This window comes from Heterodontus francisci, chromosome 1 (genome assembly GCF_036365525.1).
Source record: "Heterodontus francisci isolate sHetFra1 chromosome 1, sHetFra1.hap1, whole genome shotgun sequence".
Classification (NCBI taxonomy): Eukaryota; Metazoa; Chordata; class Chondrichthyes; order Heterodontiformes; family Heterodontidae; genus Heterodontus; species Heterodontus francisci.
In genome coordinates, this window is record NC_090371.1 from 88,430,005 (window position 1) to 88,442,739 (window position 12,735).

At 40.5% G+C, this 12,735-nt stretch overlaps 1 protein-coding gene across 11 annotated transcripts in view; it reads left to right on the plus strand.

The window, feature by feature from the left end:
• rusc2 (RUN and SH3 domain containing 2) overlaps positions 1-12,735 on the plus strand; it is a 196,550-nt gene that overhangs the window by 145,259 nt on the left and 38,556 nt on the right. For 6 of the 11 annotated variants that reach the window (XM_068032737.1, XM_068032739.1, XM_068032734.1 and 3 more), the window contains 3 exons: positions 6,773-7,567; positions 8,488-8,679; positions 11,605-11,748. The exons of 1 other annotated variant lie outside the window; for it this stretch is intronic. In XM_068032737.1, the coding sequence (XP_067888838.1) occupies positions 6,773-7,567; positions 8,488-8,679; positions 11,605-11,748 (1,131 nt within the window). The remainder of the gene's footprint in view (positions 1-6,772; positions 7,568-8,487; positions 8,680-11,604; positions 11,749-12,735) is intronic. 4 more of the 11 variants (XM_068032738.1, XM_068032741.1, XM_068032740.1 and 1 more) reach the window with 4 other exon arrangements.

The window sequence follows — 12,735 nt, forward strand, 5'->3', positions numbered from 1 at the left end:
GAAGCAGTGTTAGAAGCAGACACCGACAGGGTATTGTGCGCAAAGATACAATTAGAACCAAGGAAACTTGAATTTTAGGAAAGAGAGAGGGAGAAAGAAAGAGCCTTCTGAAAGGAACGTGAAGAAAATGAAAGGCAGGAGAGAGAAAGAATATTCCAGAAAAAATGCGAAGAAAGAGAGTTGAGTCGGCTTGAGTTAACTAGGGAGTGACAGAGTAACCCTAGTGAAAGCATGGCCAATATGGAGGCGCATAGTTCAGGGCTGGGTACAAGATTGCTAAAACTCGTTCAATTAATTCCAAAATTCAATGAGGAAGATGTGGAAGAATTTTTTGTGTCTTTTGAGAAACTGGCAAGGCAGCTAAAATGGCCAGCTGAGGCCTGGTCCCTCTTATTGCAAAGCAAACTAACAAGAAAAGCCCATGGGGTTTATTCCTTGTTGCTAGATGAGAGTACATCAAATTATGAACTAACCAAAAATGCTATCCTCGGGGCATATGAATTAGTACCTGAAGCCTACCGCCAAAAGTTTAGAACCCTCAAAAAGCAAGCTAATCAAACTTATCTGGCATTTGAAAGAAGTAAGCATCTGGCTTTTGACCAGTGGCTGAGGGCTTTAAAAATACAGCTGAGCTATGAGACTCTCAGAGAAGTAATCCTGTTAGAGGAATTTAAAAACTCTCTCCCATTCTCAATAAAAACCCATGTAGGGGAGCAGCGGGTTCAGGGAGCCCGGCAAGCGGCCGTTCTGGCCAATGAGTTTGCTTTAATTTATAAGTCAGTTTCCCAAGCGAGAACCTTTCCTAATCACCCCCACAAATCCGACAAGGACAAAGGGTGGGAAGGTGATAGAAGAACAGGCAGTCCTAGAAGAGAAAGGAAATCAGGAGGCACAGGGGGCCCTCCTCCAGCCAAAAAGGAAGGTGCTGTGAGCAAGAGTGAGACCCGGAGACCTGTGTGCTTCCATTGTAATTAGGCAGGGCATTTAAAAGCTAACTGCTGGAAACTGAAGGGAAAACCAGTAAGGTTAATCAGGGCACACCCGCTCAGTGAAGATGGGGAGCTGATGGAAAACACAGAACAAGCTGTGGCTTTAACTGCAGTAAGATTGCAACCCAGGAAGCTTACTACAGCCAGTGCAGGATGTTAATAGAATTCCTGAAGGTTATCAGAGTTTTGTGTTTGAAGGGAAAGTAACCCCATATCCCTCGAGTGGGACAAGCAAGCCCATAGTGATTCTCAAGGACACTGGGGCGACCAGATCCCTTTTACTGGGAAAAGGCCTGACCTTTCCCCCAGAGAGTGCAGTGAACACCAAAATGTTGGTGAATGGTATTGGAGGGCAGTGTATGCCTGTAGCTGTACACCGGTTGCACCTGGAGTGCGACCTAGTTTCAGGACCCGTGACTTGTAGGGATTGTCCCTAGTTTCCCTGTGGGCGGGGTTGACCTGCTACCAGGTAATTATTAAGCAGGGGTGAAGGTGGCAGCCCCTCCCCCCGGTATTAGAAAGAAAGACCGCAGGAGGTCAGAGAGACAGGGCAGTGGCAGGAAACAGTCCCCTGCAGAGTCTCTGAATGTGTCAGGCCATGATCAAACCATCTCCCCCAGAGGAGACTGAATTGGCTCTGCAGGCAGATGACCATGAGGTCTGCCTGTCCAAAACTTTCTTTGGAAAGTTAGATGACCCACGGAAAGAATTAAATGGATTTTCCCTAGGTGAGGCTCAGCGAGCCGACCCAGCATTGCAAGAGTTGGCACTTGCTTCCCAGTCTGAAAGTGAAGCACAGGGAGTCCCTGACTGCTACTATTTAAAGAATGATGAGGAAATGGAATTCTCCTCACAGACCTGAGGGCAAGGAGTGGACAGTAGTTCACCAGGTAGTGGTGCCACAGAGGTATCAGGGAGAAGTATTAAGAAGGGCCCACAAGACTACAGTGGCTGTACATGCCGGTATACGAAAGACCAAAGCCCGCATAAGACAGCAGCTTGACTGGCCAAAGCTCCACAAAGATGTGGTGGAGTACTGCAAGATGTGCCGGGTTGAGGGGAAACCCCAACCTGCAGTGAAACCTGCATCCCTAAGTCCTGTACCGGTATTAGGAGGACCCTCCAGTAGAGGGCTGATGAACTGTAAGGGACTCCCACCCAGAACAAAAGGGGATGGACAAGCACACAGCTGGCAAAAGTTTAGAAGGAGAAGGGGAAAAAGTGACCAAGACGGCAGGTTAAAGGAAGTCCAGGAAAAATCCCAGATGAAAACCCCTACTGTCTGGTCAACCAACCCCAAAAAATATGAAAAGTAAGACCCCACATCCACCTATGTAAATGCAGACTCTAGCAGCACCCCACCAGAGTTGCTAACAGCATTTACAGGAACCTGCAGAGACAAAGAGAGACCTCTAGGGGGCACAGAAACCGTGAGGGTGATGCCTCACCTAGTCGAGGTGCCACAGGAGAATTCAGCCAAGTCTGCACAAATACCTACAGGTAGGAGTGTCCCCAAGTACAAAGGGGAGAGTAATAAAGACTCTTCCCCCATAGTCAGAGGAAAAGGGAACCACCCATCCCCTGAAGCCAATAGTCTTTGCAAGACTGAGGGAGTTTAGGATAAACGTGCCCACCACTACTAACTCTCCTGAGGAAAAGAAAGGGGGAAATTAAAACAGCCCTGGCACCCAGAAAAGACCATTTTTAATACGCTTTAAGATTGGTGAATGAATGGAAATGAATGAGAGCAATGCATGGTTTTTTCTTTCTGTATCTTATATTTCTCTCAAACTCTGTAATGAAATGCATCGTTTTTCTTCAAATCACATTTCATTCCCCTGGGTGTGGAGGAGACAGGCAAACCCCTCCCCCCCCCCCCCCCCCCACCCACCACCTGCCAAGACTGAGGCACACATGATTTCACCACAGGAATATTAAAACTTAAAATTGCAAGCCCCTGACTGGAAAGACATTTGCATAGTAACCGACAGTGTTGGAAAAATGGGACCCAGTTGTTGCTTCCCCAATACACAGAAGAAGTGGTCAGACCAGTTTTAGTCACATGACTAACTGGCTGTTGCAGAGGTTGGAACTGAGAGAGTTTTAAATTGGAGAAAACAGTGTTTGAACTGAGAAAGCTTCTGGTTTGAGAACATCTCTCTCCTGTATGCCTTCATCTCACTCTCACCAGCTTCAGAAACCATTGAAGACACATAAACTCAAAGAGAGAAACATTTCCTACGTGAACAAGGGATAAGAAGAATACTGGACCCCAGCGAAACACAAGACCATATCTTCAATCAAGGACTGCAGCGAGCTCAAAAAACAGTAACAAGATATTGCCTCAAACTGTTCTACTTATCTTTTCCTCTGCTCTTTTCTGTCTCTATTTGCATGGGTGTATTGTGTGTGCATGCTAGCGTGGGCGCATCGTATATCTGTAGGCGTGAACCATATTAGAGTTTAAGTTTAAGATTTAATACATTTCACTTTCTTCAAACCTAAGGAGCCTGCTTATGCTAATTTCTTTGCCTTATAATTGGAAAGTGGTGAACAAGGATTCACCAAGGGGGAGCTCAAAACCCAGTGTGTTTAAAAATTAAACCCTGTTACAATAAGACCAGGTGAAGACAGCAAAAGACCCCAAGACACCTTTCTCACCTGGTCATAACAGTCTGGTGCGTTGGGCCAATGCTACACTCACATTCAGTAAATGATTTTCTTGCCTAAAGAAGAATAATATTTTATAAAAACTGGATAAAATGACTTTATAATCAGCTATGTGTCCTACCAGCTATCAATTCAAACATTGATAGTTTTGCTATTGTAATATTCCAGATTATCAAATCTTTACCATTTAAAGAGGTTCATTTTCATGCTGACTAATTGCACTTGAACCAGGACTAAACTACTGAGTGGCTATGCAAAGCATCTTTTGTTCTCTTAAATTAAAAATGTGCTGAAAGGAAAATAAAACTGTGTCTAAAAGGAGTAAGTCCTAGAAGAAACATTACCCTGGAGAGAATGAAATCAATTTGCTATTTTATTAATGATGCAGGCCATTGCAGTGATCAATTAAAATTTATTGCTAAATAAAATCATAATGTGTGCCTGATATGTGAAACATTGTATTACTAAATGTCCTGTTGCACCTGACTAACTTTGGCACTGATGGTAGTAGGCAAAAATATCACATTCATGTTGGTGAATCTGGTGTCTGATTTTCACAAGTTATGTGGACCACACTCCTGCCAAAATTCTGAATCAAAAGATAGTGTCTTATTTCCACTTTATTAACATAATTTCTTATTAAAAGCATTTTTTTAACTTCAACTTTTAAAATTGTGCAATTGGCATAATGCTTGAAGAATTAAAAAGAAGTTGTTTGTTCAATCCACCTGCTATATTACATTAATTGTTCTGTCCTTATGGAAACAAATCCTCTTATTTTAGAAAAAAAATTGTCTCACTTAGCAAGCAAATTTGAGGAGTGCTATAATTTCTAATGTTGCAGACTAAATTCTGCAAATAATTTGTTCTAAGATCATAGAAAAAAATCAGTATGTCACATCTACCTACACAATTTTAGGGTTGTTGGAATATACTGTATTTGTGGGATTAGAAACTTTATGGAGGAAGTAAAGGGAAATCCATGTCTAAAAGCTATTATTCAGAATGCCATTTTTAGTGTGCTTTTATGCAATCCCATTTCTCTGAATAAAAGTATGTCTACCACATAAACTATGTGATACTGATAGTGTGTGAAATGTACTCTGGCAGTGCAAAGGTGTGATTGGAAGGTGTTATTGTTACTGCAGGAAATAATATTAGGAACTGAACATCCTATATAAACCTTACACATTAAGCAGTCCTCCTACCTAAGCCAATCTCAGAATTTCAAAATGAACTGACTCACACAATTTACGTGGATACCATCTGCCAGCTTTATTTCCTTTCTCAGCTGAAGGAAATTGTGACTCATTAGCACATAACATTGGCGTTAGGATCCTTTTAGGTGAGTTCCCGGGGAAATAGATAAAACTTAATGTTACAATTCAAAAATACAAAGAAACCCAATTAATGATCTGAATACAAACAGATGTAATTAGCAGTTCAGTAAAAATTCATATTATTCAAAACGCATCTTACACAAGCTCAGAGATGCGAAGCACTTTTAAAATTTTCTTATCAAGTACTCAATCTGGAGCATAAGAACATATGAAGTAGGAGTAGGCCATATGACCCCTTGAGCCTGCTTTGCCATTCAATAAGATCATGGCTGAACTTCTACATTAACTCCATTTCCCCCTCCCCAATCTCATATTCCTTGATTTCCTCAGTGAATAAAAATCTATAATCTCAGTTATGAATATGCTTAACGACAGAGCAGCCATAGCCCTCTGGGGTAGACAATTCCAAAGGTTCACAACCTTCTCAGTGAAGAAGTTTCTTCGCATCTTGGTCCGAAATGGCAGAACCCTTATCCTGAGACTATGACCTCTAATTCTAGACTCTTTAGCCAGGGGAAACAGCCTCTCAGCATCTACCCTGTGAAGCCCTCTAGAACTTTGGACATTTCAGTGTGATCACCTCTCATTCTTCTCAACTCCCTAGAATATAGGCCCATTCTTCTTAATCTCTCCTTAAAGGACTGCCCTGTCATCCCAGAAATCAATCTAGTGAACCTTCGTTTGCACCCCCTCAAGGCAAGTATACCTTTTCTTAGGTATGGAGACTAAAATTGTACACACTACTCTCGGTATGGTCTCACCAAAGCCTATAATACTCCAGCTATTGTTGCCAACAGCAAGACTTCCTTACTCTTATACGCCCAACCCTCTTGCAACAAAGGCTAACATAAAACATTTCCTTCCTAATTGCTTACTGTACCTGCATATTAACTTTCTTTGATTCATGCACAAAGCCCTCTGAATACCAACATTTAGTAGTCTCTCACTTTTTATAAAATATTCTGCTTTTCCATTCTTCTTACCAAAATGGATAATTTCACATTTCCCCACATTATACTCCCACCTGCCGCCTCCTGGCCCAATCCCTTAACTGTTCTGTATCTCTTTGCATCCTCCACACAGCATACTTTCCTACTGGCAATCAGTTGAGCTCCATGGCTTGTTTCTTTGCTGTAAATTCGATGTAATTTTGGAACATTTAATTGAGGATGGTTGCAAGTAGATCTATTTAGGGCAGAGGCATTTACTTATGTTCATTTATTATCCTCCTCCTCTTTAATTTTCCCATGCCTGTTTCATTAATACCCAGCTAAAACTGGATGCAGAAACTCTCACCAAAACCTCTCTTGATGCCTCTCTATAGTCAGCCACCAAAGATACGTTAAATGGGGCCTAGGGTACTATTTATAATTATTGCTTTGTTGTAGTCTGCAAGGTTTTACCTGGTCCCTTCTGTATGCTTTGCTCATTTAAATTGGGAACTGTCTTTTCGATATCAACTGTAAGCATGGCAGTCTACTTTTCATATAAAGTTGACTGTGCTCATGTTGAGAAGATAACACATATAAAAAAGCATAGTACAATTATTTATTTTCAGCACTGTTCTAAAATTCCTACTTAAGAGTCGATTTTTGCCATACAATTTATCTGTCCCCTCTTTCACTGCTGATTCTTCTATAATTCCTGGTGAATATGTTTCCAGCATTACTCATATATTTCTAACACTTAGGAAATGTAATCTATCTGTCTTGCCTTATCTAATGTTTTTGGTCTTATTCATTTCTTCCCTCTGTTCTACTTGTGGTGATATAGGTGGTGGATCAGAAACCAATGCAGTTATCCGTTATAGTAAGGAACAGCGCCCAACAACGTTGCCTATTCAACCATTTATTCTTCACCATCCTTTGAGCAAACAACTTCCCAGAGTTCGCCCACTGCAAAACCACAATGCATCTTCTGTCTCATATATGTATAGTATTCCAAGTAGTCAGCTGAAAACAAATAAACATTCAAGTAGTACATCCAGTTCTTCTGGTGGTATGGTGTCATTGGAAAATATAGCAACAATAGGCCAGTCACAGAATGGATTTAATACAGATGAGAATGAGAAACAGGGAAACTCTTTTCCCATAAATGAGTACTGTTTACAGAGACCTGTACCAGATGCAATTAGACCATCACCATTGGGCAGTTACTCACCAGTGAAGAACGATGTGCCCATCTTGCAGAGTGGAGACTCATCGTCTACTGCTGTCTCATCAGAACGAAATTATGGTAGCCACCCTCCAAGAAGTAGATCCTGTCCATTATCTGCTAACCTTCTTCCAATACGATCGTCCCCAGCAAAAAGTGTTGCTTCACCTGGCAGAAGCCACGTTCAGCACATCAGAGATGAAAGAAAGAGTCCCAAGGAGGCTCAGAGGAAAGAACAAGGATACTTTCAAACTGCACAGAACTCCAGCTATTGTTCCCATCAAATTGTGCTGCCAACATCAACTAATGTAATAGCAAATGGTGTCAGCAGTCATCTGGACCATCAAAAGGATAATAAAGGCAGAAGTGGAAAAGCAGCACTACTTAACCATGTGGCATCAGGCTTCACTGCTGGTAAAAGTCTGAATTTTCTTTTAAAAATAACAATGGAATGGAGCTATAATAGCAATAAACTGAAGTGCTTCACTGATTACTAGACTGTTTTGCTAGTTGTCAGAGAAGTTATTGGTATAGATTTCACTTCCATCTTCAAACTATTTGCTGAAAGAAGCAAAGTTTCATTTGAGGGAAATAGAAAATAAAGATTTTGCCATTATTAAATTCACCTGATAGGCATTATTTTATTTCTCCTATCCCAATGTTCCACTCCTGTACTCATATTAGCATATGACATTCATCACTTTTTCATTTCTAGGGTGAGATTGCCTAGCTCACCGACATCTTCATGGACTTATTCATGTTTTGAGCAGAACAGGAAGCTGGTGTTCCAGCCTATCTACTATAAAGAAATCACTTTTCAGCCAGATACTGGCAGAGGTATTCTTAGATACTGATGACAATTGTAAGCTTACTTATCTGCAAAATTTTTATAAAGTTTCATTGGCATCAAAATTTGGAAAGGACCTCACTTCTCCAGGAAAAAGAGGCAATCCAAAGTAAAAATATATGTGGATAAAAAAAATTCTTATATTGCGCGGCAAATGTGGTTTGCCAGTCATTGGAAGAGGATCTTTCCAAAGAAAGGTACCTAAAAAGGGGGAGCAGGAAGTTAAATTAGAATAGTTAAAATAGTGTACGCATAATTACAGCTCAGGAAGCATATGTAAAGATATCAGGACTGATTATTCTGCAGACTTTAACAACTTATTCTAGTTATGTTGGTTGATGTAATTGAGTGATTATATTAGTTTAAAACAAAGGTCTTGTAATAGAGAAAGGCCCTCTTGATTATTACTTAAGCATTTTAGAATGCACATTTTAATTCACTAAACCTCTCTTGCTCTTCTATGTTTTTCATCCACTATTCATTCTAGCTAATCATATTTCACCTCTGACATTGAAATGGAGGGAATATCGCAGAAGAAATCCCCTTGGTCATGACCGTATGACAGGATTTGGCTGTAATTTGGAGCCTAAACAGTCAGGTCCTGGGATGATCAAGAAGAATACCTATCTGGAATTTGCTGGCACAAGTGGTGTTAACCATATTCGCTCAAGGCTATATGGTGCAGTTCTGTTTTGTGCTTTCAGAATATATAACAATATAGTTTTTAGAATTTGTTTAATGTTATTTATTTGTTTATAGCTTCTGTCTCCAGTACCTTTGCTTAATACTTTTCTACACTGTATTTCTTCCTGTCTACTACTTTATCTGTTCAAACAATATTTCTGAAAAGTAGTTTTGTTCAGTGTACTTCAGATGATGATTTTAGAACCAGAGAAATTTTTTTTTTTAATTCAGAGATTAAGATAATGTTACTGTTGGTTAGGGTGTTGATGTGACTGGCATTTTGGTAAGAGTTAACATTCTAAGATGTGACCCAATAGTAGTAATAGCTAATCTTACAATAATAACAGTATTGTAAGGGCAGACCAGTGGCTCAATAAGCAGATGTGCCAATGTGCTACTTAGGACATAAATTCATGATCATGAGCCCTCAAACATGCAATCTCCTGAGTGGAGTCCCCACCACTTATACCAGCCACACTTATCAGGGGCAGCCAGCTATATCAGGAAAATGGCGCTAACCACTTGTCAGGACCATTGAATTTAATTACAAAGGCACTGTTCATATAACACATTAAATGGTGACCGTTTCAGGCAGTTGCCCATCTAACAGTGGTTATCGTTGTTGTAATATTGGAATATGTGGCGAGAGACAAGATATGGAGGTAGAAGCTTCATCATGATACATTAATAATCTGCTCCTTACGATATTCTCTTTTATATTGTATGTTTTTATTGGTAGCATCAGTTTGTGAACATACAAAAAAAAGGACGGGTAAAGGCCAGCTGCTGCATTGAGATGTCACTACCTGTCATTGCGTAATGTCTATACACTATGACTCTCATTTCTCCTCTTCTGGACACCAACACCCCCCCTCACCGCCCATACCGCCCCCCACACACTGCCTCTATTCCCCCTGTAGTGTCCTAGGCGAGGCAAAGACCCTTATTTCGACTCAGAAAAAAAATCTGCAAAATTCCTTTACAACCCCCGAAGCAATCAGGCAAGCTCCAGGAGACCACAGTGTCAACCTCCAATGATCAACATACCTGCTATACCTCAGCACTACCTTCTCAAGGACCATTAGGGATGGGTAATAAATCCTGGCTTTGCCAGCGATACCCAGATCCCATGAATGAATAAAACAGAAGAAAATATTGGCTTGCAGCGTATCCACACTCATAACATATGTCGGCAACCTTTTCCAGAGGTCTGCAAAGAGAAGCAGTGCCTCCTAGCACCTAGCTGCATTCTACTCTTTTGGAACTTTTACTTATGTTCCATGACCCTCTAATCTAGCCAGTTCAAGTAGCTATCTACTTAGATTGAGTTTAATTCTTCCATTATTTTAAAGACCTCATGTTAAATCTCCTTGTGGTCTATGCTTTTCAAGATGAAAAAGCCCCAGCCATCTTTAGTCTATCCTTATAGCTGAAGGCTATTAATCTCGTGGTTCTCATTTGAACGTTTTCCAGGGCTTCTATATTTCCTATTCTGTATGAATATCAAGACTAGATACTGTAAACGGATACTGAAAGGATATAATTTCTAGTCTTCTATTTAATTGTCCTGGCAGTGCATCTTAACAACCTTTTTGTTTTTATAATAGCTTTGTGGCATTGGTCATAGAACTTCAACCACTTATACATGATTAACTCCAGGTTCTTCTTCCATTCAGCAACCTTAAGCAGACAACCCTGGATGATACCAACATAATCAGAGTTGCCCCTACCCAAGAGCATCTCACTGCATTTATCTGGATTAAAAGACATCTGCCAGATATGGGCCTAGTAGTATTCATGCCAGGCAATGACCATTTCTAACAAGAGAGAATCTAACCACTTCCCCTTAACATTCAATGGTATTACCATTGCTGAATCCCTCACCATCAATATCCTGGGGGTCACCATTGACCAGAAACTTAGCTGGACTAGCCTTATAAATACTGTAGCTACAATAGCAGGCCAGAGGCTGGGAATTCTGCAGCAAGTAACTTATCTCCTGACTTCCCAAAACCTTTCCACCAACTACAAGGCAAAAGTCAGGAATGTGATGGAATACTCTCCACTTGCCAGGATGAGTACAGTTCCAATAACACTGAAGAAGCTTGACACCATCAAGGACAAGACAGCCCATTTGATCAGTACCCCAGCAACAATCTTAAACATTCATTCCCCCACCACCGCGGCACAGAGGCAGCAGTGTGTCCATGTACAAGATGCACTGCAGCAACTCAGCAAGGCTCCTTCGACAGCACCTTCCAAACGTGTGACCTTTACCATCTAGAATGACAAGGACAGCAAGCACAGGGGAACACTGTCACCTGCAAGTTCCCCTCCAAGTCACTCACCATCCTGACTTGGAAATATGTTGCCATTCCTTCACTGTCACTGGGTCAAAATTCTGGCATTCCCTCCCGAACAGCACTGTGGGTATACCTATGCCACATAGACTGCAGCGGTTCAATAAGGAGGCTCACTACCACCTACTGAAGGGCAATTAGGGATGGGCACTACACGTTGACCTTGATAGCAATGTCCAAATCCCGTGAATGAATTTTTAAAAATTCATCACATCTAGATCCACTTGTCCACTTGTAATGTATATTTTAGCACCTGTACATAGATTCCAGGTAATTTCTCCAGTGCCTTCATTCAGATCATTGATAAAGATGAAGAGGCACGGCTCTAAAACAGAAGTAACTCTGTCTTGAAAGTTTGCAATGCTGATGAGTTCGATTTGACATTATGTAGTGGGTAAAATAGGGTATACAGAATATCAGTGAATCCGGAATTGGGCGTGGGGGGGGCGTGCAGGGAGAGGTTACGTATGGTTGGAGAACATTTTACAAAATATGTTATTTGCCTTAAAAGTGCATTTTAGTTATCTATAGATTACATAATATGCTCTCCCTTATCGTAGGCCAATCTGTAAAGCAACTTCAGAACTATTACAGTGATTTCTTTCCGGATTATTTTTCACTGGCTGAGAAACCCCCTGCTGAATTCTGTTTATCACCTGATGGAACCACAGAGAGTATCTCCATAGATTTGCTACAGAAAAAGGGTAAAGTGCAGCTTTTGATATCAACAAAAATGCATTCAGATTATTGAAAGCAGCCAAGCTAGGAATGTGAACAACTATTTTAAATTTAATGTTGTTAAGGTACTGCAAATATATCTATTAATGTGTAGAACTCTCTTATTTGATCAAATACCAAAAATGAGCATGTTAAATATTTTCTGTGGTCAATGAGTTGCATTGGTATCAGGACAATCATTTCTACACAACTAGTACAAAAATGAACATTTTTAATAATGTTAAATTTTCAATAATTCAGTCACAAATTAAATTATCTGCCAAATATTGTGAATTACAATCTGTGAAGAAATTCAACTTGTACTTTTTTAGGCCAATAAGCCGATATCTTTATAATTGCAGTACATTTTGAGTGAATGACATCACTGGCGGCCCATATATTTTATGTGGGTACTGAGCAAGGAAACAAATTAGTAAAAATTAAATTGCACAGATTGAAAAATTCTAAAGTTGGAGGTTTGTGCAACTGAGGAACATAAGAACATAGGACTTAGGTGCAGGAGTAGGTCATTTGGCCCTTCGAGCCTGCTCCGCCATTCGATGATATGGCTGATCTGGTTGTGGTCTCAACTCCGCTTTCCTGTCTGCCCCCCATAACCCTTGACTCTCTTGTCTATCAAAAATCTAACTCAGCCTTGAATAAATTCAATGACCTAGTCTCCACTGCTTTCTGGGGAAGAGACTTCCACAGACTAATAACCCTCTGAGAGAAAAAAATTCTCGTCTTTAGACCTTTTATTCTTAAACTATGTCCCCTAGTTCTAGTTTCCCCCCACAAGAGGAAATCTCCTCCTGTAGGACTAAATACCTATATTGCATTATCACACAAGATTTTCTGTTACAATGATGATCACAAGTGAGTTTTTCAGAGGTGTATTGAAAATAATTTAAACTTTTAAAAAAGCAAGATAAAAGCGAACAATATGAAATCTACTGTGGAGCGAACAGCAGAGT